This window comes from Zootermopsis nevadensis, unplaced genomic scaffold (genome assembly GCF_977971745.1).
Source record: "Zootermopsis nevadensis isolate Lab colony 2312 unplaced genomic scaffold, Znev_1.0 Znev_ptg000010l, whole genome shotgun sequence".
Lineage (NCBI taxonomy): Eukaryota > Metazoa > Arthropoda > Insecta > Blattodea > Termopsidae > Zootermopsis > Zootermopsis nevadensis.
The window spans coordinates 20,607,706-20,634,708 of record NW_028259142.1 but is presented as its reverse complement, the minus strand read 5'-3'; the positions used below and the strand labels follow the sequence as shown (position 1 = coordinate 20,634,708).

At 39.0% G+C, this 27,003-nt stretch overlaps 2 protein-coding genes across 6 annotated transcripts; one reads left to right on the top strand and one right to left on the bottom strand.

The window, feature by feature from the left end:
- The first annotated feature begins 45 nt into the window (after positions 1 to 45).
- Positions 46 to 26,642, top strand: LOC110829619 (uncharacterized). Of its 3 annotated transcripts, none has more exons than XM_022063528.2 (5): positions 46 to 624; positions 17,064 to 19,282; positions 20,085 to 20,308; positions 21,650 to 21,869; positions 22,637 to 26,642. In XM_022063528.2, exons 3-5 carry the CDS (start codon positions 20,177 to 20,179, stop codon positions 22,855 to 22,857), a joined length of 573 nt encoding a protein of 190 aa, XP_021919220.1. In that variant the 5' UTR covers positions 46 to 624; positions 17,064 to 19,282; positions 20,085 to 20,176; the 3' UTR covers positions 22,858 to 26,642. The 3 variants fall into 3 exon arrangements, with proteins under 3 accessions (XP_021919220.1, XP_021919221.1, XP_021919227.1); XM_022063529.2 differs by having other exon boundaries at positions 20,082 to 20,308; XM_022063535.2 differs by lacking the exons at positions 17,064 to 19,282; positions 20,085 to 20,308.
- On the bottom strand, positions 1,553 to 13,839 carry LOC147874285 (uncharacterized). 3 transcript variants are annotated; one of them, XM_087346810.1, is made up of 3 exons: positions 12,940 to 13,839; positions 7,016 to 7,241; positions 1,553 to 3,289 (listed from the first exon to the last, which is right to left on the bottom strand). In XM_087346810.1, the coding sequence occupies exons 1-3, from the start codon at positions 13,066 to 13,068 to the stop codon at positions 3,285 to 3,287; spliced, it is 360 nt and encodes a 119-aa protein (XP_087202936.1). In that variant the 5' UTR covers positions 13,069 to 13,839; the 3' UTR covers positions 1,553 to 3,284. The 3 variants fall into 3 exon arrangements, with proteins under 3 accessions (XP_087202936.1, XP_087202934.1, XP_087202935.1); XM_087346808.1 differs by lacking the exon at positions 1,553 to 3,289 and adding an exon at positions 4,248 to 6,937 and having other exon boundaries at positions 12,940 to 13,835; XM_087346809.1 differs by lacking the exons at positions 1,553 to 3,289; positions 12,940 to 13,839 and adding exons at positions 4,248 to 6,937; positions 10,557 to 11,252.
- Positions 26,643 to 27,003: the final 361 nt, after the last annotated feature.

Below are 27,003 nucleotides of genomic sequence, written 5' to 3'. Positions count from 1 at the left end.
GAAGGTCTTATAACCTGTAAATTGCGACGTGTTTAATGGCGGCAGAAATATGGGACAGTTGGCGTGCCTGTTTCTCAAGTCTGTGTGGCTGCCATGTTGGTAGGCCTGTTATTGATGGTTGTGAAGTAAAAATTATGAAAGTTGGATAGTTTCTTGGACATTGATACGAAGTTTAATGAAAACCGGGCAGTTGTTTCCAACAATCGTGTGGGGGAGAGGGGGGAGATAGAGACGGGCATACGCACTCGCAAGAAATGCTACAAAGCTGTATAAGCTTTCGGTAGGAAAAGTAATCTAAAAGCTATCCGCTAGAATTAGGATTGAAGTTTAATAACAGAATAATATTACAATTTTTTCGTTTCCGTTACGAGATTGATGAAATGCCGTGATTGACATTTTGTGTGCCAAAGTCGACAGGTTTAACTACCCCCATCTTTCGCATCTTGCCATCTAGCGCTAATTCCGTTCGTTTCTACGTCATCTAAAGCGTATACCAGAGCCATCTGTCATGACTACCAGGAACTGAGTGCTCCGTACGAACCATATGTTGGTACCGGATATAAACTTGAAATCGTGAGTGAACGGAAATGCCGTCGGAGGTCACACGATTTAGACAACATGCCGGTAAGAAACTACATTTAAACATGGAGCAGGCTTTCATAATAATTAATACTTCTGTATTTGTGTGACGTAAATGATAAATGAATCAATTTATTTGTATCTAAATCTTTGGTTCAGTATTAGATATATTTTATGGTGCGTTTCGAAAAGGAATTTTCAACACCGTCATTTATTGGGCCACATTTGTCGGATTCCTATTTGCTCTGGTGGAGGCATAAGATGGAGTACGCATTCAGTAGGATTTGCTGTTTTCACGGCGGTGAGTACGAAGATGGCTGTCTTCTGGGTTGTAGTTCCTTATAGTCTGGTAGAATTTTACTAACTTTTCAGAGGTCAGCTTTTGTGTCGGACAAACTAGATGGATTGAACTGTGGCTTGTAGTAAAACAGCGCACCTGATACTGATTTTGTTCGAATGTCAACTGTCTCGCTCACTACGCTGCTGTACTATTCTGGGGTGTGGGTTCGTGTATCAGAACAGCAGAACAGTTACTAACAGGACACAGAATTATCTACTCGTCGTTCTGCCGCGTCCCTGCTACTGGGTGTTGCCTTGTTGTGGAGTCCGGTGAGGTTATAAAGCTGTCGAGATGTGCTCCCGACTCGCCTCCACGTATTTTCTAGGTTATGAATGCACGGAGCTATATCTCCAATCCCAACATGCACTGTGTGACCAGCAACTGTCATATTGAACGATAATAAACTGAAGCTGCGATGGAAAGGGATGGTTAACATTTTCGTTACAATTCTGCGGGATTGTTAAATGAATGGAAATTATAAATTTTTGGGTTTTTTTGTATTAGTTTGCCATGTTCTTGAATAGTTTTGATTTCTTGGTAGTGGGTTTGTATGTTTTTTTTAATATGAATACGCTCGTATCAAAGCTCTTTAAAACATATTTGTTAATGGAATTTTGCCAATTAATACGTGACTTAGACATCAATATTTCAGTGTTTTTTTTATTTGCCTAGACAAGAGTTAACTGAGAAACAGCTGCTATTTGTTAATAGGAGTGAAATATCACACAATCACAGCCTCAGTTAACAAACCTTTCAGTACTCCTCCATTTTGATCTGTCCTCTTACCCGAGAAGTTGTACTAATTTCTATGGCGTGATATGTCAATTTTCTTTGTGTCGTATAAAGATCTAAAATTTCCCGTCCAATAGATAGGTTCGTTTATCGAATTCAGACAAAACTCTAAATTCCCTGAACAAACACACGGAGTTCTGCCCTGTTAGAATTCGTTTTCAGTCCGTCCCGTGACACACCCCGTCTCTGTCTTCAGCCCAGGTGTAGGTTTACCTAATTCCGAGGGACATTAGTTGAAATAACTGTTGTGGCGACAGGAAACAGCCTAAGATAAGTGTAGGCGTGCACAAGGCAGTCTGTAATTAACTCAAATGGTTGTATTTACATTGCCCACGTCATGTTCTTGTTGCAGAACGTCCAGCTACTCGGCGGCAAACAATTTACCACCCACCCCCCCTCCAACCAGAAGGGCAATCTTCTGTTTGACCTCTGGATTATTATTGCATTCGCGTGTCTGTTGCGATGTTTCAAATGCACTGTGGACGGTTAGAACATAACATTCAATAACCCGAAAGTTTAACAGGATAACTCGCCACTGGACAATCTGCTACGCCACTGCAACCCGGCCCCCCCCATCCATCGTAACCAAGGTCATTGAGATTCGTTATCTTTACATTTAGTCCTTCGTCCAAATGGTCATTCTCCATCTGAGCTACGTGTTCAGCCCAAAGCAACATCCATGTCTGTACAAAGTATACTTCGTTATTTAACTTAATAACCTCCACTACTCACTTAAATCGTGTCTCAGCGAAGAGAGTAAAGGCTTTTTTCTCTCTCTCGCATGGCTCGAAATGTCAATTTTCTCTAAACGACACAGACAAATCAGAATTACATGAACCAAGACAATGAGAGCAGTTTCAGTTTAATCACGACTTCCGGCTTGCCAGTCGTCATGAAACTAAAACAGCTGAACAGACGGGCACGTAAACAGTTCCAATGCCAAGTTCTACGAAAATCCAGCTAGAGGGCGCAGAGTTGTTAGATGCGGGCAGGCAGCGATAAATCAGCTAATCGTGTAACGATGACGTCCACTGGTGAACAAGCCTTGATACTCTTTTTCTCACGGCTGGATGAAGCTCTCAGAGTGTTACAGGGTATCGCTGTGAGTTTATGGTGATATCAGGGTCCTTGTATGACAGCTCGTTTTTCTGTTTGTACGGATTTTGTACCCGGAACGTCGACATTGAACAGTGCCACATCGTTCAAGATTGATCTAACCGTACATTCTGTTGCGTTGTTTGTGATCGGCTGCTGGTTGGTCATGTGATAATCACGTGATTACTACGAGCGACCGTATTCGCTAGCGGACGGTTTTCACTTGAACTAACTCGATTTTTGAGGTTATTATTTACGGTAATTTCTACTTCAAAGTCCATACACACGTGTGTGTGGATTTACACAGACTTAGACGATTGAAATAATTACATGCCCCCCTGGTATGTACACATATTATTTATCTGAATGTGTACAATCCGAATTCTAGTGTTGGTTTATGAAATGCAGCTGAATCTCACCCAGTGGTGTGAGGTTACATCGAATTACAGCTTCATGTTGCTTACTGTGGAAAACGCACTCATCCTGCAATGAAGGAGCAGTCACAATTAGTTTCAATTCAGCAGATGGATCTCGGGGAACTATTTGCGCAACGGAGTTACGTGACATCATACTCAGCGAAACTTAACCCAGTTCTCGAATGTTCCGCAACGTTTCGAATTACAGAGTTTTTATTAGATGATAAAAAAAAAGTGATGATCTAATGTAAATCGAACATTTCGATAGAGAACATCATTTAATATATTTTAAATATTTAAATGTTAATTATAGTAATATTTTAATATTTAATAGAAATTTTATTGTGATTAGACTGACAAGATTTAAACAAATATTAAACAAAAAGAGTTTTTATTGTTATTTTTGTGTAACAGTACTCTTGTTAGCTCGCAAGACAAATGTTATTAACTAATTGGTAACATGTGTGTAGATTTTTCAGTTTGCTTTAATTATTTATAGAAATGTCTGGGATTTGAGGTTACCAGAGAGGTGAAAACGTGGATTATGGTAATCTTAGTTGCTAAGCAGTGTCGTCTTGTAGGTGGTTACCACTGCATTTGAGGGACTACGCCATCATATACGCTGAAGATTGGCGGCGATACCACAAAGACATTTTCCAAAAAAACATTTTTTATCATGCACTATTCCATCAAAAGTATTAAAGGAACAATGCGATTTTATTATGAAATTTTATTTGTAACTCTACCGAAAACTATCCAAATCTTCGGCACTGGATAGACATCCGATTCATGGAGTGTAAATTATAACTTGTGTTTTGCGATTATCAGAGAACAAATAATATATTTTTTATGAATATTTTAAAAATTTCGAGGATGTCATGGCAACCGTGCACAAAGGGTTGGAGACCCCCAGTTCTGTAGAATGACTTCAAATTGTTTTTACGAACTTTTAGAACTTTAGTGTTGTTTCAGTTGGTCCTCTGAAAACGAACAAATTATTTCTCAGAAATTTATAAATGTCTTACTTTGACTCAATAATAACTCATTTTATTAATTTATATATTACCCCAACATTTATCCATGGAATAATATATTTGAAATATTATACTTTATACATCGTCTGTGCTCTGTAACTGACTATCTATCTTACAGGATATTGTATATATAATCTAAAAAAAATTCTTGGTGTTCAGACACCCCTCAAAAAAAGTGTAATAAAATACCAACTACAATTGCCCGCACTGTTAATCTCGTTCCATATTGCAGACTGATTCTATATTAGATATAAGCGGAATTTCGCATTTGTGGCTTCATCTTTTTTTTATGTTACATATTTTCTCCAACAGATGTCCTTCTTTGTAACTGCTCTGTGTAAGTATATTATGTAGTACAACATGTGAATATAGATGAGCGTTGCACTAATTACGATTTAAATATGGACGAACAACACCATTTATGGATTAGACAAGTTTATTTTTGATATATTTATACTAAGCGGAAAGAAGTTTTAAAAGTTGATAGCCTGAACATATTTGTGCTATAATTTGAGTTCAGAACACGAAGACAGGTTTGGCAGTGAGATTTTTCAATGAATTTGGAACCCAAATCATAATTCGATGTCAACTTTCCTTGTAAGAAATGTTACGTATCTTAGTTTAGAATGTACGTGTATGGAATATTGCTTAAAACATTGCACATTTTTACGTTTAATTATGAATAATCACATTTAACCAGAATATGCCTATTTATAATAGAACGTTATTAAGATAATGATTTCTATCAGTTCTTGGCCAGTTTCTTATTAGTTAATATCAGGCATTTTCTTTGAAATGATATTTGAACTGATACTATTTTACCACAACTTTAAATTGGGACGAATATTATTTAAGTAATTTCTAGTTACATATAAAATCTTGAAATACGCGGGAGTGAGAATTTCACAGATAAAATATCCAAAGTTTATCTCTAATTTGTTCAATTTACAAACGTTAGGTTTACTCACATTTAAATATTCAAAGTTTTTGTCTTTAATAGAATTTGCTGTTCATATTCAACGTGTTTTAAGTCTCATTCTATCATAAAAACGTGTTATAAATAAAACTTTAAAATTTTAACAAGGTATATTTTCAAATCGCCAGCTCAAATATACCCTCTGACATTTATTATGAAATTGTTTAAAACTACGACGAAGAAAATGTATATTGTTTATGATGAAGTTAATGAATTATGAAAATTTGCCTTTCAGTACGTTAAAATTACTTTAGAATTACAACAGTCACTATTATCAATATGGGAAAACAATAAATCTTTGTCATATTTTATAGAAACGCTAATGACATCTTCAGTCCATTTTCAGAATTGAATTTGTAACGACGTTTTTGGAAACAGTAACGTTGTTGTAAAGATTAAAGTAAGTGAGAAACACTCGCGTTGACTTACGTCAAACATCTGTTTACATTCTTGATAACAGAAGCCTTTTTATCTTATTATACGTGATTAACATTCATTTAGGTAAACAGATAGGACACTGTTGATCGTTAGTGTACAACTCCATTTGTGTGTTTGACTATCTCAGGCCCCACAGGGGTTCAGAAAACGACTGAAATGCGTATATTTGTAAATATAATTGTTATTTCAGATATCAAGTAAGATCCTTGTCATATGGAACATTTCATTGCATTAATATTCCAGTTTCCTGTATCACATGTTCTTGAATTAAGGTTAAGTAACGCAATTCTTCTAAATTCCTTGTAGCTATATTCGTTTATGAGGTAAAAATTAAAATATTTAAACAATTGAAGACACAAGTGCGGTTTAAAATTTAGGATTGAATAAATGAAGAGCGATTTCGTCTAAAAATAGACATTACTGGCATTAACAGGCCGATTATATATATCCCTTAGTGTTACAGATTGTACTATTTTTATAGTCTTTGAAATAGGCGAGTCTGAAGGAAAAATGTAAGTTGATCGTTGATGGATTTGTCCCTTGTCATGACGTCCATCGGCGTCTGTCTAAAATTTGCGGGCGTAGAAATTATCCGACGTCATGACATGAACACTGAATACAGCCTTAATTGTAAACCGACTGCAACCAGTAATTAATAAATACAATTTGCATACGTAAAGACAGTTTTGTCGAAAATGGAAAATTCTTTTGCGTGATGTGGCTTTTCGTGATTGATGCGTGTGATACCTGGGTGAGTCTCAAAGTTAGTCCAAAGTTTCAGTCCCTTGAAAGCCATTGGTGTTACACTTTATTTTCACTGATTATTTTTCTTTTCTCGCTCACAGATTATTTAGATACTTAGATGAATGTGAAATGTCCTTCTGATATTTGTTGCTGAGACGCGTAATTATAGACTCAGACAGCAGCCATCCTTTAAGGCACGTATGACGCGCGTCCAAGTGACGCAGTGTTCTGTTTTACTAATGACAGCTGCTCAGGAAATGGGCGACGAGGATCACGACGACTGCGATGCGTCCCTTGGGGATGGTAGACGCTGCGCCTTTACACATATCCTTAACCTGTCCCTGGAGTAGTTTTCGACGAACGAGCATATTGTTAACTCCGCGTACCTCGCTGGTAGGTAGACGTCTCGAGCGTGACATCAGGACGCTGAACATACTACGATTTAACCGCGAACAGAATGTAAGAACCATATGCGAGCTAACAGCCTTCATCACCTGGACGTTGTAGCGCTCAACCAGACTACCTGTAGCATAGGAAACTGTATTAGTGTGTTCTTCAACCGCGGTGAGAATCCCGCGTATAACAGAGGACCAAATCTCACCGTTCTGAGGGTCCGCAGAGTCCCAGAAGCCCGGATGGTTCAGCGTCGGCTGTCGGAATTTGTAGACGAACACGCCCGCGTTCTCGTTCCACTGAAGACGGATCGTGTTGTCGTCCTCGCGTGATAGCCGTAGGATGGGACACGCGTCGATCACTGTGCTGACCGTGTTGTGCTCAACGCCCTTGTTGTGATCGACGATCTCCACGGCGTACCACTCACCCATAAGCTGCACAAGACACAGTGTTACTCGTAGGTCAGATTGGCTTCGCGTTCGGTCGCAAATGACGCGCGCCATTTGCGAACGAACGTCCAGCGTTTCTGCGTCTCCTGAGTTATAAAATTGTACGGTCAAACGCGCTGAGTGGGATACAGCTCTGTGAAAATGCTGTCTGCGATGATGGACAATTGAGACTTTGCTGTATGTAAATGCACAGATGGATTTAGACCAGTGTTCCAAGTCTTTTAAGCAGCTATTATATTTATTCAGTGTTCTGTCTGACGACAGGTCCATATGAACAGGATCCTTCCATCCTTTTCTCGGACTGGGACCTGTTCATATACGTTCTTGGCAGATGATCCAGAAGTGGTTTGCCATTGCCTTCTTCTGTGTGTGAATGGAGTAATTGTTGGGATGCCACGGAGGAAAACTCCGTGTTGCCTAGACCACGGCCTTGCCCAACACAAGTTATAAATTCGAACCCGAGACCCCAGGATTACAAGGCCAGCGTTGTAACCGCTAGACCACCTCACGATGCATTTGCACTTGGTGACAGTAACTGATTTCAGACAAAAATCGAACTCATGTGCTTTAGCTAATGATCGATTCAATTGTATTGATATTCTGGAACGGGCAAGTCTGTGTTCAAGAACCAAACACCATCGGTGCTTCGTAACATTCGCTCAGAGGAGGAGTCCGATATGCTTCTGTCTAAATTGCTTTCGCGCTGGTAACGCGGTGAGACACTCTCCACCGGAACATTTCCGCCCACATATCATTCCGCGCCACACGCCACTTAACCGAATGAACACTCGGTGTTCTACTTTCGCCAAATTGGATGCGATGACGCCAAGAAGCTGTCTTCTGAGATGTTTCGTCCTGATGATGGAGGCAGTAAACATCTGCGAAACGTTTATCCGACGCAACATCTCAGAAGACTCGGACAAACTCGCAATCGCTGTGGTGGAGGATTATGTCATTTTTTTTTACAGATTTTGTACGAGAACAAAATGAAATAATTTACGACGCCTAGTTTGCTTTGTGTGCTTCTGACTACGTAGAGGTGCATTGCAATTGATAATGCGGCTTTCATTTGTGCATAATTTGATCCGATACATACACATTTTACATAACTAACTAACTAGAACTCGAAGGTTCGTCACCGACTTAACCAAAGCCCTCCACCGGACCTTGTCCTGGGCCAACAAAATCCAGTCTCCTTCAACTCCTATCTCCCATAGATCCCGCCTTAGATTATCCTCCCATCTACGTCTAGGTCTCCCCAGTGGTCTCTTCCCCTCAGGCTTCCCAAATAGTGGACCCAACCAACTAGATGGCTTATAAAACCCGAAGGTTCATAACCGAATTAACCAAAGCCCTCCACCAGACCCTGTCCTGGGCCAACAAAATCCAGTCTCCTTCAACTCCTATCTCCCATAGATCCCGCCTGAGATTATCCTCCCATCTACGTCTAGGTCTCCCCAGAGGTCTATTCCCCTCAGGCTTACCAACCAATACCCGGTGCACACCTCTTGTCCCATCCATGCGTGCTACATTCCCTGCCCATCTCATTCTTCTCGACTTAATCACCCTGACAATACTGGGGGAGGAGTACAGATTTTTAAGTTCGTCATTAAGCAGTTTTCTCCACGCCCCATCGTCTTCTCTCCTAGGCCCAAATATCCTCAACACCCGATTCTCAAACACCTGTAATCTGTGTTCCTGCCTCTGAGTGAGAGACCATGTTTCGCACCCATACAAAACAACAGGCAAGATTATTGTTTTGTATACTTTAATTTTCACGTTCTTAGAAATCAGACGGGAAGACAAAATATTTAGCAAGCATTTCCAGAATTTAATCTCCTCCTAACTTACTCGTAAATATTATTTTGATTTGTTATTTAATAAATTAAATTTATCAGATGTAATCTCAAAAGTTCGTAACATAAAACATGTTAGTAATTTTTAACGTTGAAAAAAATGTCCTATTAAATTTAAAGACATTTTTAAAATCGTACATATTTTGCACACATCAATTAAAAAAGCTAGTTAATTAAGTGTTAATTATTTCATATTTTAAGAAAATCTAGGGGGGGAAAAATTGGTTCCGACACCTGAGATGACTTAATAAAATAGGCATTGTAAACAAACGTTTTAATTATCCAGTTTACAATCAGAATTATATAAATGTATTTGAAAGCACAGATGCGTATATTTCCTGTTCTATTCTGCGCAGTTGACTTGTTTGGGTCAGCGCCTATTTTAAACTAAGCAGGCGCGGCTCTGAACCCAGTGAAGCAAAGATTTGATTGTTGTTTAATCACCTACGACGCCGCCCCAACGGGCAACAAAACGTTCATGTGTCATTTGGCGGTCATTTTGGGTGTGACGGTTTATCGCTCGATTCCGGCAAAGATAATATCGGAGAGAACGAGAGAAATACTTTGGGTCGAAATTTAAAAAACGGAGCTAATTTTGTGCAATATAAGTGGCTACTCGCCTCGTCCTTCAAAAATATTAGAACTGATCACCAGGAATAAGAATTTATTCTATCCTTTCAATTCCTTTATTTTATTTTGTATTCTCAGTGATATTTTTCAGTAACACGGCACTTTATTCGACTGTAGGTGCCTGCGACTTAAATTTCGCATTTTAAATTTTTTAGCTTAAGTCACACGAGACAAGTTTAGCGTTATATTATCTGTAAAATAAATTCCAATTTGAAGATAAAATGGAGAAATTATAATATTATTTAAGCTCCGAACTCGAACACGTAAATATTTAAAATAATTTTGAAAAAAAAAACCCGTCCAATGTTCGCATAATTTGGAAGCGGCTGTTCTATGGACCGTTCTTAAGACCTTGCTGTATGAAACTTGAGTGGAGAAATCTACTTCTAGGCCCTCCCTACGTGTACACATAAAAGGAAGTGTATTTTGTTAACACTCCCAGTACGGATGATAAAATCTGAGTTCACTTATGCACAAACCAACTACAGGGGACTTCTGAAGCGTCGATTAAAGTGAGTTATGCAATCCGCATTATCGTATTGTTGCCAGACAGACGTCGTTACACACTTGAGTTGTGGAACGGAAAGTTTATGACCTTGTAACATTTAGTGATTTACCAGAAGGAAATATTTTTACATTGACACAAAATATCACTGTATTAGAACGTGCAGGAGCCAATGTTGTAGACACCTCAGAAGTTCGCACGCTCTCTATTTCGATATTAGTGATTCAGAGCTCCGACGTACAGAGTTACAAGTTTCCACAGAAGCTGGCTCAAAGATTCTGAAGCACGGACTCGGGAAGTTCGACCTACCATGTCCAGGTCCACGAAGCCCTGGTGTTTGGTGAAAGGGCGACACCTATCGCCCACAGATCCGCCGAGACACAACAGCAGGAGGAGAACAAACCGGAACGCCATGCCACGATCACACAGACTGCACTGACGTGCGCTTGTGACCCACTGCGGCAATTTAAGAAATTATGTAGATTCCGCTCATTAACCTTTAACACCCTCGGACCGCGTTAAATGTGCCAACTGCTTTATCTCGATTTCTTCCTCGTGGTAAGATCGGCCATGTCCTGGTACGACGGAGTTCTGTGCGGGAAAGTAACAGGATGGGATTTATCTGGCTCAAGGTGGAGTTCAGTGTCGGGTCCTTGTATAAACAGCAATTAACTTTTGGGTTCCATAAAGGACGGGTAATTTCTGGAGTCGTTGAGCTACTAGCAGCAGCTGAAGATGGGTTCTGTTCTGTTTATTTAGCGCATGTAAAGAACGTTGAGGATGACCATGTCTCTCTGTCCGTCCGTCCGTCCGTATAAGTCAACTGGGTAACCATGGTAACAAATTCAACCACGGTAATCGTGACAACGAAGGTAACCATGGTGACCGTGGTAACCAAGATAATCATCGGAGATGAGGTAACAATGGTAACTTCGGGTTAAGTTAGGTTAGGTTCGGTTAGGACACGTAAGGTTAGGTTAGGTTAGGACACGTAAGGTTAGGTTAGGACACGTAAGGTTAGGTTAGGTTAGGACACGTAAGGTTAGGTTAGGTTAGGACACGTAAGGTTAGGTTAGGTTAGGACACTTAAGGTTAGGTTAGGTTAGGACACGTTAGGTTAGGACACGTAAGGTTAGGTTAGGTTAGGACACGTAAGGTTAGGTTAGTGTGGGTTTGGTTAAGTCAGGTCCGTTAGGGTAAGTTTTGTTACGTTAGATTTCTTTAGTTTCGTTTAAGGAACTTTAGGTTATGATAGACGTTTAAATATTAATTTTAAATGTTGGAATTTTGAATATCTTAAACGAAGTAAGCGTCCCTTAACAACATTAGGATGGCAACGGTTATAGTATTAGCCTTACGGGTAAATTGCTTCAATAGCAAATGATTTACATACCATGAAGACGACAATAACTCACACCCACCAAATAATTAATGATCAGCCAAACAAGCCAATTAAATATAATGATCCTAATAAGATATTGCTGTATTGACAGTGTGGTTGTTAATTAATTTTATAATAATATTCATACTTATAGATGTAATATAGTGAGATAGCCGACTTATATAATTTGATATTGCTATCAGTTAGTTATTATTTCGATGACGCAATCACGTGAGGTGTAGTTGAGGACTTCGTGGTGATAAACATCCGAACAGGAAGTTGCTGATTAAGAACTGGGTCGAGGGGCGGGGCTCCCCCCCTCTTCAAAGATTAGGCCAGCCAAGAACGAACTTGGTCATGGGGGTGTAGTACAAATATTTTACGCTGTCCCAGGTAACTTGTTTTCTGTCTCCGAATTTAAAGAAACTGTCGTTCTTTTCATCCGCAATTTGTAGGTAACTAATGTTGAAGTAGCCTTCGCCTAGCCATTTTGATTTTGCTATTTAATATACAGACTTGTGAGCATTTTAATAATGTCGTTAAATTAGATGTTTGATCGTAAAGGAACAATTAGTTTCGTCCTCTTTTGTTAGTGATGAAGTCTGATGAATTCTAAAACGGGTCAGGCATGAAGTGGGAAATGGGATAGTAGATATTTCATTATTTTTTGGAAAGGGAGCATTAGGGAGACGAAGATATAGATGTAAATGTCGATTCAGAAGAGAGGATATTATTAAAGTGTACCTTGCGGAAGTAGAAGGAGGAACAATTAATCATTTAAATCAATTGACGGGCATTCCTTTGCTTTCTTTACGTTCTCCACTCATTTTTCTGGATAATATTAAAAACATTTTACGATCGCTTCCTCTCGAAATCTTCTTCCAAACAAGAAAACGTGTGGGACACTAAACGATACAAAGAAACACATCATGTAGTAATGTTTCTGTTGCAGACTTTCGAGCAAGAATAACCGGGTTTGTGTTCGGGTCAGTGCATGTTAAATTTCTGTAGCAAATGATGTAGTTAAAACTCACTGTCCTGCTGCCTTCATTATCAGGGCGATGGGCAGTTATCGTCCTGATAATGGAGGCAGAAATTACGTATGAAACGTCGGTAAACTTCTACCAGACCGTACGGCGCAATATCCAAGGAGACAGACATTTTCACACTTGTCTCCGTGGGAACCTGAAATCTTACCACAAATCTGTGGTTGTGTCCGGAGTTCTAGTGTTTTGCTTCATTGCTAACTCATTCGGTAGATGAATAGTTGTCTAATAACCTTCTAATTAAACAACCACAGTGGGCACTTACCTGATCGATGTCAAGAATTTGTTGGGCATTGAGGTCGGGGCACACGCTCGAGTCCTCCCTGTTAAGGGGCGCCGTCTGAGATCCGACAAGGAACATCACTAAAGTGCCCAGTCCAACCCAATACGCCATACTGTCCTCGCGTAGTCGATCTTAACACAGTAACCACTTACACAAACGTCTTACTTTCAAAACTGAGGTAAAACATCTGAGCGACTGACGAATGTCTTAACTTTGACGTCAGTTTGAATTTGTACCTGGAGTACACCAAGAGAAAATACACCCTTGTTCCTGAGAATCTTCTTCAGTCAGGCCAACAACTTAACGTCTTAGCCAACGAAGTCACCTATGTCTTACAGACTAACGCTTTAATAAACTCGCACTCACAATTGAAGGTAGAGTTTTTCCCAAAATGCTAGAAAAAATACTATATACTTAGTTCTTTTGAAGAGAAACACTTTTTTTTTTTAAAAAAAAGATTTTAGCTCAAATCCAGACGTTGATAAATGCCTTATTTATTCACTTGTAGTTAACATTAGAAATAAAAACATTAACTCCAAAGTCGGTTTTCGAAGCAGTGTCTTCCATTTGTACGTCACTTGCACAAGATTCTATGAAATAATATTTTCAAAACTGATTTCGATGTCTGCTTTCATTTGTAGCGCATAATGAAGATGACCATAGAAGAATTTTCAGACGGACCTCACCGAGGTCTAGGCCCGTGTTTAACTGTCACCCTCTTGTAATATTAACGGGGTTTTTTTTCGGGCTGCAACGTTGAGTTTTTCCTCTCTTGAGGTGAGACACTGATTCCGCTCGGTCTAGGCCAGCAGTCGTTCGCTCTGGTCGGCTTCAGCTGTTTGCTGGTGCCGAGGGAGAATCGTGGAGTTGAACTAATTACACATGAATTGAGATCAATTTACTGTGACGTCAGAATGCTACTTCTTACAAGGGCGGAGATGTTTCGGTATGCCACACAATGATTTGTTACACATTTAAAGACCTGAATGCCAACATGTCGATTCTAAACACTACAAATCGTTACTTTTCCTGGTGTTGTGACTCAATGTTTGTTAAATCACAGAAACGGACACGAAATCTGAAAGCGGCCATTTCTTTCTGTACATTTATACAGCTCGTGTAAGATGTAGCATTTTTATTTTTTTAGTGTTCTGTCTGACGACAGGTCCATATGAACAGGATCCTTCCATCCTTTTCTCGGACTGGGACCTGTTCATATACGTTCTTGGCAGATGATCCAGAAGTGGTTTGCCATTGCCTTCTTCTGTGTGTGAATGGAGTAATTGTTGGGATGCCACGGAGGAAAACTCCGTGTTGCCTAGACCACGGCCTTGCCCAACACAAGTTATAAATTCGAACCCGAGACCCCAGGATTACAAGGCCAGCGTTCTAACCGCTAGACCACCTCATCTAATTATTATTTAGTGTTCTGTCTGACGACTGGTCCATATGAACAGGATCCTTCCATCCTTTTCTCGGACTGGGACCTGTTCATATACGTTCTTGGCAGATGATCCAGAAGTGGTTTGCCATTGCCTTCTTCTGTGTGTGAATGGAGTAATTGTTGGGATGCCACGGAGGAAAACTCCGCGTTGCCTAGACCACGGCCTTGCCCAACACAAGTTATAAATTCGGGCACCGCCGGGAATCGAACCCGAGGACCTCAGGATTACAAGGCCAGCGTTCTAACCGCAAGACCACCGTGGCTAGTTAGATGTAGCATGGAATATAAAATGTCCACTAGCCTGTACACTTCTAAATATTTTCATTCTTTGGGGATTGTACAAAAAATACATTTCTACTTTCGATGTCTGCCTTTGTCTCTGAAGTGCCTCTTTCTTTGGGCGGACAAAACATTGAAGACGAAAAGGAAGTCTCTTCGTCGTCGATGACCTGTCTCAGAAAAAGAAAAGTGAAAAGGTTAGTCTCTGTAACGACTGCTGTCACTTTCAGCTCGTACGAAGCCACTCGAACGCGACTACCTTTTTTCATAATCTCATTACGAAGCGAAAAGGAGATGTTCTGTTGGAAAGATGTTTGACCTATGAATCTTAATGGGGGGAGCGATTTTAAAATATTACGAAGTTTGGAAAAGTTATTTCAGGTCCGCTAATTTACTGCTCGTATGTTCGACGGAACCAGAGATCCTGTGAAGACAACTTTCGTACTTGATGGTTACTTCACGATTTAGTGTAAAAATACCTGGTCTGAGTCTGGGCTGTTCTGTTCAGGGCTTTTGTGGTTCCTTTTCGCCACCACCAGACAGAAGCACATTTGCACAAAAAGGATTGCTTTCTGCTGTGTCTTGCTTGGATATTGCGTCATTGTAGTGGCTTTACTCTTTTCGCCGGTCTTATGGTTTTGTAATCTTATGAGTTCTTTTATTTTGAGTGTGGTGTGTTGTTTTGTTGTCTCATTGTTTTGTTGTGTCATGTTTTTTGTGTCTTATTGTTTTTGTTGTCTCATTGTTTTGTTGTGTCTCATTGTTTTGTTGTGTCATGTTTTTTGTGTCTTATTGTTTTTGTTGTCTCATTGTTTTTGTTGTCTCATTGTTTTTGTTGTCTCATTGTTTTGTTGTGTCATGTTTTTTGTGTCTTATTGTTTTTGTTGTCTCATTGTTTTTGTTGTCTCATTGTTTTGTTGTGTCATGTTTTTTGTGTCTTATTGTTTTTGTTGTCTCATTGTTTTGTTGTGTCTCATTGTTTTGTTGTGTCATGTTTTTTGTGTCTTATTGTTTTTGTTGTCTCATTGTTTTTGTTGTCTCATTGTTTTTGTTGTCTCATTGTTTTGTTGTGTCATGTTTTTTGTGTCTTATTGTTTTTGTTGTCTCATTGTTTTGTTGTGTCTCATTGTTTTGTTGTGTCATGTTTTTTGTGTCTTATGTTTTGTTGTCTTATTGTTTTTGTTGTGTCTTATGTTTTGTTGTCTCATTGTTTTGTTGTGTCTTATTGTAGGACCACTTCCACCGGGTAAAAACCCATTTGCAGTTAATAATAAATAATAAGACAGACTTATCTCTCATCTCTGTCCCCGAAACGTCGGCGATTTTTAGTCAACCGACGTTGCTAATAGACCGATAACATTTTTCACGCACAACCACGTGATGAATGTACCCACACATTGTTTTGTCCCACCGCCTACTAAAAAGACGTCAACATCCATTTTGTTCTGCCCGTCTACACAATCTTCCATGCTGTCATCTGAGAGTTTCTATGACATTGTGTATTTATGCTTTCGACAGACAAATTAAAATCGCTGTAAACAAGAAACTGTTGTGTTTCATTTAATTAAAGTACCTCATTGTTTTATTGGATTTTCCCAATGGCGCGTTCGAAAGCAAAGTCAACTAACAGCGGTAATTAAGCGTCTCCCTCTGAAATTATTCTGAACAGGAAATGCACCAGACAAATGTATATTTATGGAGACTTGACAATGGGTTTCGTTGAAACGTATTATGATTAGTCCAACTGCGAGCGGCTCCTGTGGGTTCGCCTACACGAAATTCAATGAGAATGTTCTGCTTTAGATCCGTCCTAACTGATTCATCTGCTTTCTTGAAGTTCGTAAAAAAAGCCAATGTACTGTCCCGTTGTAATCCTACTATTTCTGTAGAATACGATGAACGCGCAGCTTTCCACCTACAGTTTAATTCTTAAGTCGAATTCCGTCTCGTTTATCCGAAACAATTTCGTCTATTGCTGCACGGAAATACGCTCCGCGTTGTTCTACTCGACGTCATCCGGACGCTAAAGCGTCTCCGTGAGAAGGAATGTCTAACACGTGATGGATGCAGGTCGCCCACGGACTGTACGGACGCCATACTTGAATCTCAGGAACGAGAGCCTGGATAAAATCACGCGATATGACACGACTTTTGGGAATTGACCTCGACGTAATTTCATGGCCGCCATTTTAGGGGTGTTCGAGTAATGCCGAATGGCGACGTGTATCATGAAAACTGGACTTCACAGGGTATATTTTGTGTAATATTTACAGCTAGTTTTTTTTTTTAAACGAGGAATCACGCTGTGTGTGAATTTAATTTAATAACGTTAACAGAAGAAATAAAGCATACGAGTCCTTCTCTGGAATATTTCTCATTCCAGCGTGTGCCAAACGTATCTCTGGAGAACTTTCGAGCCACAAAAAAAAAATCCAGCGGAACTCCAGACCAACAACCAAAACTGCAAATGGAAGAGGAACGAGAATTATGGGATATTATTACGAAACATAAGTGAGAATCATAAGGAAATTAAAACGCGTGGCTGTGGCTCAGTTCTTGGAACTCTCATTGAAAATTCGACGAGTCTTTGACTCTGGGTAATAGATTTCATTTCATCGTCAAGAATAATGGCATTTCGCCACCAAGAAATATCTTAAGGCCAGACATAACCCAAACACGAATAGCATATTTTTCCTACATGCTACACATTTCAAATGTAATTACGTTTTCAAATTCGGAATTTCCCTTCTCTGAAAAAATGTTTCGTACTGTCTATAATTATTGAAAACCTTTGCTTTCATTGTATTTCATCACAACTGCAGCTTCAAAGATTACAAATAAATGAATGAAGTCAAAACTTTGTAATTTTAGTAAAATATTGTATAATTAAGATGTCCATAACGTGGAGGCTGCTTCTTATCATCAAAATCAAGGAAAATAAGATGGCTGGGAAGTGTACATGCTATGCACAGGGGATATGAAAAATTTATACAAAACTTTAATCAGAAATCTTGAAGGAAGAAAAACACATGGGAGACCTTATCATAGATGATAGAATAGTATCGAAATATATGGATATATCTCGTTTTTGTTCACTTAAAACTTAATGCTTTGGCGCAGAACGTAATTATTTTATCATCTGAGCATCGTTGAACACCCATTCACCTGTTCAGTTTGTTATAGGAGATTTTTTTCAAAGCGACGGAAACGTGAAGTTAATCAGTGACCTCCATCTAGTGTCGATATTCAGGATTAGGGTCGCCTTAAGGCAATGGAGGGCCCATGGCAAAATAAGATCTCCTCCACCCTACTTTTCAAAATAATAGGCTTTATAATTGATATGTGCAAAAACATTTGTTTGTATTAATAAAGGATAAGACGATAGGATGATATTAAAATGCATAATACAAAAATTAATTTGATGCTGAATAACGAAGACAAAGTTAACTTTTTTAAATACGCAACGGGATTATTTTCGTGTTTCTCGTTGTCGCTCCAACGAAAGAGGAGCTCTTCAGGAAGACCATGTTTAATTTGCCCCTCGGTATGGTCCAAAGCCCGTTGTTTTACGTATGAATTTATGTGGTTACGTGCGGAATTATATTTTTATGGAATAGGAATATAAGATTCTGGACTTTGTACTTGAGAAAGACAGACCTCATCAGATCTTCTTAATCGGAAATATGTCTCGTTCCCCTGATACCACTCGTCTTGCTGTCCGCGTGTGGAGTACGGGATCACGCCCTCGTGAGTCTTGTTGCGGAGGCGAGCAGGTACACGGCAAAAATATCGGCAACATTCAGAAATATAAGATAAGAGTTCTACCTTCTGCAAGTCCCTGAAGATGGAAGCAGTATATCTCTCCGAAACAACATCGACGTATTTACCGCATCACTCCAAGCCTCAGGTCTCATACAGTCTGTAATTTTTTTTAATGTAATCAGATTCGTTTTAAACTAGAGGTCCTGAAGAAAAAGTGAGCATTGGCCGAATTCAGTTAGGCTGGTGATATTTTGATGATTTGCGTGTGTTCTACGAAAGATGTGTAGTTAATAGTTTTGGTCGCTGGGTGTGTAAGACACTAGCAAAGTTATTTTTAATAACCTGATAGTTAGTAAGATAATAAAGAAATTTCAGGGTTTTTATGGAGCTAGTAGATTCATTGCCGTCCTCACAAAAGCCTTACAACATGCTACTGACTTTGAGCCTACAGCCAAAAGAAATATTCATCTTCCTTCGTCCTGTCGAGGAAGAATTTTAGCTTCTCCTGTCAACAGACTGCAATATCCACCCACTGCAAAGCATCACACAACATAAATAACATCGCGATGAGACACCATTTAGGCCTGTCAGTGAGTACACATGGAACTCATTATCGGAGAAGCAGTTAGGATTGCTCTCCGCTCGGACACTCAGATCAGTGATAACGTAAACTTGTCTGGCGTCTGTGAACTGGAGGAGAAAACTAAGCCAGCCTCTCACGTCTCTAGATGCTTCTGCAAGGATCGTTTCTCAGCTCACATCCACTGTTGTCACTTCTTCCCTGAAGATTGAGGCATCGGGATCCTCGGAAATATTGAAACGTTTCCACTATCGTACAAGGTATTACAATCCTAAACTTTAACAACAGTTAAGAAATTTGTAATGAAACTTGATATTTTAACATTGATTTTTATATTAATTACCTTCGTATGTCTGGATGGAGTGAGGAACATAACTAGACCCTCTAAATGAGCCAGAATCTCCCGATAACCAAAATTGTTTTTTTACTTAGCCGTTCTCGTAAATGAAGTTCGCTGAGTAGATAATTTATAAATTTTAAATACAACGTTTTTGAAGCTTGATTCTCCTTTCTTCAGGTAAAAATGGTTTAAAAGGGCAGAGACCCTCGTTCAAATGTGAGGCTAGTTCGACCAGGGGGGGGACCACCAAATAGGTTTTCTGTCCTGAAACAGAATCCAGCTTCCGAAATATAATTTTATTATTTTGTAACTAAGATTATGGGCGATGCTGAAGAAATCAGTTTTAAAGATTGTAATGTACCATCGCCAGAGAACGTTGACGTCATTCAAGGTAGAGCACTTTTTCACAAGCTGACAGTTGCTCGCCTTAGCCAAAAAAAAAAACTCCTCAATCGATATAAATTTAAATGTAATATTCTAAATGCAATCCTTCGTCAGATGTCCATTAAATATCAGTTATAATCTCAATAATATATAAATAAAATAATTTAAGTCCAAAAATTAGATTATATTAAACTTATTTATCGTTCTGTCTGTTATCCTCAAGGTGGATTGTTACGGACGGACATGTTAAGTTCTCTTTCGGAACCTCGAAAGACAACTGCTTATGAGTTTGTTAAATTATTTTAGCAGTGTATGTCTTACTTTCCTATAACAAGCAGGTCTCGAGGGATTTAGTGCACGAGGCAAAGTTTTGTTTGAAATGCACTGATATAAAAGTCAGGACCAGAAGTAAGTTTCTTCATTCACTGCAATGCGGTTATCGATCTGCTGTTGTTTTCTGCTTGTGACCACGGGATGGGGAGCCCAAGTTCTGCAACAACTCCTACCGCCAGGTCATCCCTGCACCGAGTTCAGCTACCGACAACATCTGGACATCAACACGGTACTGGACCTTCTGTGTCATTACATACCAGACTCTAATTCATGTTCCTGAAGTTTAAAACACACACACATTTGTTGACTTTGTGTCAGTAGTTCGGGATGTGTTTTTACGATATCATTTCCGGTCAGAAACGTCATTTGAATACGAACCTATTCACATAGGTTTTTGGAGATATTAATATTTGAAATTAAAATGATTTTAAACTTTATATTAACAGCATCCACCATCGAAGATTCAATCAAAGTAGTTTATATTTATACACCTTGTTTCCATGTGAGCACATACTTTGAAATCAAGCAGGGTGAGGTCAGGTGATCGTGTTGGCCAACTCTGCGAATCACCACTGTAAATCTGTCGGTCAAAGAATTGTTTATTCATTGTACTTTGCCACGTATCTGTTAAAATGTTGGAGTGCCCATTATGGTGTAAGTACATCGGGTTTCATATCTGTTCGAATTATTTTGAATTTCAATCATGAGTAGCTCCTCAACCGCTGAGAACCGGACATGTGTTCGTGTGTCATTTATGAGTAGAAATTATCGCATTAAATAGACACGACAAAACGTTACAAGATTTTAAATAAGAAAAAAAATTATTAATGACGTCATAATTTACGATTCTGTTGAAATCGAATTCAGAGCGGAATGTTGGGCTTCACAGCTGATACTGTACTGACTCTTACTAATTATCACTGATTGTAATTTACGGGTGCGTCTGTACCAGATAACATTTTTGTTGTTACTATTATAAATTGTTTTGTTATACATACCTGTCAGCGGCTAATATTATATAGCATTGGATGATTAATGAATAATGAATTGGAGAGGATATGAAAGGAAAAAGTCGTGATCTTATTTTGAGATTTTGTCCCGGAAATATCTTAGACTCGTGAAAGTATCAGCCATTGTAACTGGTCTTCGGTCCGGGACCTCCCAAATACGAAACAGGGGTAATAATTAAATAAAGTTTAAAAATCAATAACGATATTTTGCCCACAGATTGTATTTGTGGTGTAGAATCCCTGAGATAATTTCTTTAAACAGCATTGACCTTCAGATCTTTGTAACGGAATTGGTTTCGAAGTTTAAAGTTCCATGCTTCTCATGCAGACCTACCAATCTAAATTCATCAGAATTACCTCCATGCTGTGGAGACTGATTTATTACTTAACTTTCCAAATATTTGGATACTGGGGACGACCTGTTCTTCAAGTGCCTGAGCACTGCGGGTCCCAAATTTTCATTGTCTCGATCTATAGACATTCTCCTGAAGAAGTGCCTTGATACTACGTGCGAACTCCTCATTCTACTTTCGCCTTGCGCTGTGTTCGACGCCGTCCAGGTCCAGGGCACGTGGTACGTGCTTGTCATTATCTGCTCCAGCTGGAACCGCGTGCCGCTGTGTGACAAGGTGGAACTTCACGGCAACAGCACCCTGCTGCACGAGACGTGGACCAGCCTCGACCTCCTTTCGGATCCTCACTACCGCCACGGTGCAGTTTACAGCACTGACCTGGCCGTGGTTGAGCCGGGCTGCTGGAAGGACCTCAGACCCGAAAGAGGTAACTGAAGTTCTTGTACTCGTCTTGATTTGAATTCAGAACAGGATTGACAGGGTTGTGTTGTTGGCATTCGTCTGCAAGGCCGTGATGAACGTTGAGATGCAAGATTTGATTGTCTGTAAGGACATGCAAGGATTATTCAGAAGGAAATAACATTTTGGTGAGGGTTCCCGTATTATGATATTCTGAACTATTCAGTGATGAAAGCAAGGATGGACAGGATAAGAAGCTTGCATAAGGGAGATAAGAATTGGAAAGCATGATGAAAAGATTACTGCTTCGAAGACTTAGATAAGAGGGTTATATTATGATATGTCTGAAAAAATATGACGTGAAGTTGTGTGGACTTGATTTGACCTGTTCAGGAGAAACGCAGGTAATTTCATGATTTTATCAGGTGAGTAACAACCAGTTTCTCGGGGAGGAGAAAATGTCATTGAATTGGTTTCTGAGAAAATGAATATTTATGGTACATTTTCACACACAATAAAAATCAGTGGGGAAGTTTTATTTTACCACTCCTGACAATTGGTACTACTACGGACATCCAGAGAGTTGTCACTGACAGAATCTGCTCAGTCCTCGAAATATTCCAAACTATGCCAATTAAAAAGACTTAAAATGCTGATTTCTCCTTAGAACCCTGTCCTTGTGCTATTAAGAACAGCATCTGCGATTTTAACTCGTGCTTTGAGTTCGGTAAATCTCGGCTCAGGTCACAGTTGACATTTTCCATGCAAATGTCAGGATCGTGTCTTGTGATCCAGCTCATCCTGTGACCCTGGTCCTGGACGCGGACGAGCTGCTGGTTCTGGCGCAATGCTATCAGGGGGACTACGCCACGCCGTATCATGACCACGAAGTGTTTATCCTGGGGCGAAACACGAAGGGCCACCTGCTGGACCAAACTCTCAGCAAGCTGGCCGCCAATGGCCTGGACACCAGACAGGCCCAGGTACTTCAGTGGTCCATGTGTCCGAACCACTAAGTCACCGGGTCACGTCAACGCACACCACACGCATTCCTGGAATATCTAATGTTAGAGATATGGATGTGACCTTGTATCGCCTGAGAGAGCAAAATATCGAAACAAGGTTTTTGTCATACGCTCACAGAGAATAAAAACGTTCATATATAAGTCTTCTTACATGTACGGTTTGTATATTAATGTTGCGTTCATTAATAATCAATGATATTATATTTGATCGTGTACGAAGTAATCTACCAAGTACTGGGGGATTCATCGTCTGTATTTTTCATATTACAATCTTAAGATTCTTTTAACTTTTGTGGCTGGCCAACTAGACAATACATCTGACTTATTTTACAAAGGATTTTGAAGAAAAACTGATATTTTGCCTATATTACAGTTACTCGATTATAAATTAAAATTAAATTATTTGGTTATTCCGTCAAATCACAATGTATTTAAAATAAGATAATTAAAATAATTAAAATATCATTCTTTGTTCCATATCGAATAAATCGATTTATTCGATATGGAACAAAGAATGATATTTTAATTATCTTATTTTAAATACATTGTGATTTGACGGAATAACCAAATAATTTAATTTTAATTTAATAAATCACAATATGACGCAACTACACTATTTTATCGATTATAAATATCGATTGTTTGTAGCACACCATTAATAAACTGTGAGTTATTTGCTTCAAATTGAATTTTACGTATTAATAACACGTAACTCCTTATTAAAACTGGGTCACAGTTTTGTGTTAATTCAATCGTCAACCGTCTTAAGAAAGGAAGTCAGCTTTAAATAGAAATCAAACAAAAAATATCCAGAGTTTACTTTTTCCACAAATGCGTCTAGAGTAGCTTATGTGAGTTATAATAATCTGTTTGGATTTTGGATGTTTTATTTGTTTCCGGAAACACTTAAAAATTCTGTCGGTACCCCAAATCCCAAATTTGTGTTAACTGTGTCCGTAGGATAACACAGTGGCACATGTTCACACTGCCTGCGTAAGGGAGAGTCCTACACACAGATGTCCCTGACTTCGCACATTAAGTAAAATTTCCGTATTATTTTGTGCTAGATGTTCGATCGGCCAGTAAAGTTCTTAAACCCCATCTTAGACCTTGTCCCTGGGTAAAAACGTTTGTAGTTTCCTGCTACTTATCTTTCCATAAGGCCTGTATATACAGGATGATTCAAAAAGTTAGGACCAAACTGAAGGAGCGTATCCTGAGTCAGTCGAGGCCATTGAAGGTAGGGAAGTGTCACTACTGACTTCGGAAGACATGGATTCCTATTCGAAAGTTGTTCTACTCACTGAGTCCCTCTATACGCTCCTTCAGTGTGGCCCTAACTTTTTGAATCACCCTGTATATCAAGCCACTTGGTTCTCGCGCTGATGGTTACTATAAGGACTCATGGCGTGTGATCAGGAATGAGTATAAGGAAAGTGTTAATTTTAAAGCTACATAAAATTATATTCTACCGTGTTCGGTTTTCCAAAGATTTTTTGGAGCGTCAGGATTTTAAATGACTCAGTCCATGCGCCCACGAAACATACAGAAAGTAATATTTTTTTCTTTAAGTTACATAATTACTTGATAGGTTTCTATGAAATTTGGTACTGGCTGTTTACATAAAGGTTGTAGGGTCAATTTAATGTTAATTTAAATTGGTCCGATGTTACTTGTAATTTAAATAAAGCTAAATTGTATCTTAATTTTTTTAAACCTTCTAATTGTATGGAAAATATAGTATACAGCCTATGGTATAGCGTTTATGTTTGATTTGAAATTAATTTAGATGTAGTTAATATTAATTAATAATAAGGAAAAGTTTCAAAATCAGATTTGAGCTTTACTCGACCAAAAATAGGTCACGACTGACCGAAATGAAACGCTGTAAACCAAAATTGTCAGAATCCGTCCAGTAGTTTTGGTGATGCAATCTTCAGAGTGGTAAACGCAGTATTTATGAAAAATTTTATGGAAAAATTTCACGTTGAATTTCACGCCCTAAAAGTTCAGTTTTCATGTTATCATCGTGGATTGTTACAGAGCATTTGCCGCATTTAAAGTCATGTAATTCGTGTTACCAGAACAAATGTCTGGATTCAGATACGAGTGGACCTCACAGGAGCGTAGCAAGTGTTCACCGAATTAATATCGTAAACCAAATATATTAACGTTTACGTGAGAATCATTTAATTGTAATACATGTAATAACCATCAGAGAACCAACACCTTGATTTTCCGAATGACTGTTAAAATATACATTAATGGTAGATCTTCAGTGTTTTATTCTTACATGATAAAGCTCTATTTTAGCATAAATCAAATGAAGAGGATGTGACTTTGTGATTGTATAATCATCACAGGTCTTTAGAACACTTTTATACTTCCGGATTTTATGTAATCCGAAACTTTCACGTGTAAATTACGATGGAGATGAAACTTCTATTAGGAATTAAGAATATTTATTATGTAAATCTTAGTTACTTATGTTCAGTAGAACACCTAAGAGCCTAGAAATAAATTCAGAAAAACTAATTTCATGTTAGTATCTCGTCATCAGAAGACAGACAGAATTATCTTGGGGTGGCTAAAAAATCCTTTGAAAGGGTTACAAAGTTCAAATATCTGGGAACAACAACAAATCAAAATGATACTCGTGAGGAAGTTAGGAGGAGACTAAATTCCGGAAATGCTTGCTACTTCTCAGTTCAAAATATTTTGTCTTCCCGTCTGATTTCTAAGAACCTGAAAATTAAAGTATACAAAACAATAATCTTGCCTGTTGTTCTGTATGGGTGCGAACCATGGGCTCTCACTCAGAGGGAGGAACACAGATTGCAGGTGTTTGAGAATCGGGCGTTGAGGAGGATATTTGGGCCTAGGAGAGAAGACGATGGGGCGTGGAGAAAACTGCATAATGACGAACTTAAAAATCTGTAATCCTCCCCCAGTATTGTGAGGGTGATTAAGTCGAGAAGAATGAGATGGGCGGGGCATGTAGCGCGCATGTATGGGACAAGAGGTGTGCACCGGGTAGCCTGAGGGGAAGAGACCTCTGGGGAGACCTAGACGTAGATGGGAGGATAATCTCAGGCGGGATCTACGGGAGATAGGAGTTGAAGGAGACTGGATTTTGTTGGCCCAGGACAGGGACCGGTGGAGGGCTTTGGTTAATTCGGTGATGAACCTTCGGGTTCCGTAAGCCAGTTAGTTAAAACATCTAAAGGTGACTTAGCTGTTCGAATCTTGTTAGGCTGTTTAAACAACAAATGAAACTTTGTATTTGATTGTTATTACATGTATATATGTGTTAAATATACGCATTTCAATGTAATAATTTTGTGTCAAATGCAGATAAGGAACATAAAATATATCTGCCAAAATTCTTGGATTCGATGTGAAAACCGCCAAATATAAAAGCATACTTTCCTGCTTGGAAAGCGTCGTGGGGTAGACCAATTATCATCTTTTAACTTATTTTTCCCGTCTTGATATACTGGCACGTTCATCCCTGGATAGGTTTGATAAAACTACACTCGTGACACGTGTCGAAGAGTAGTTGCCTAACACCTAAGGCGCTGTAGCAGTGTCAGGCCTTCAACTTCAACCAGGCACTGAGTTCTCTTGAGCTTTACTGAGGTTTGTGTTGTGTCTCTCTTATCCTCTTCAAGGATTATTTCTTTATAAATCTAAACATCAACACCTCACATGTATTAAACCGATCAGTGTAGTTTGCAAAGTATTAAATAAAGTCTTGGAATTCGCTGTGTATTCTTCTCATAATCTTTGACTTTCAACGTTACCTACCCCAAACGTTCACGTTTGTAGTTTAAATGTGATCAGGGCTTGTAGCATGCGCGTTACAATGTCTGGGTGGTGTGCATTTCCCACTAACACGCGTCATAACCATCTGGTTGACCTTGAAGAAACGGCGTGGATATCATAACATTCGAGACCACGAAGTAAACAGCAGATCGTTTGTGAATTATGATCATATCAATGGTTTTTAATTTCCATGGGCCCTTAATTCTTTTAATCTGCAGCTCGTCTAAATAATATTTAAGAATTCAGTCCGTACCGCAAAGTAAACACAACTCTTTACCATTACAAAGACAAAGTTATTAGCGCTGTTGAAAC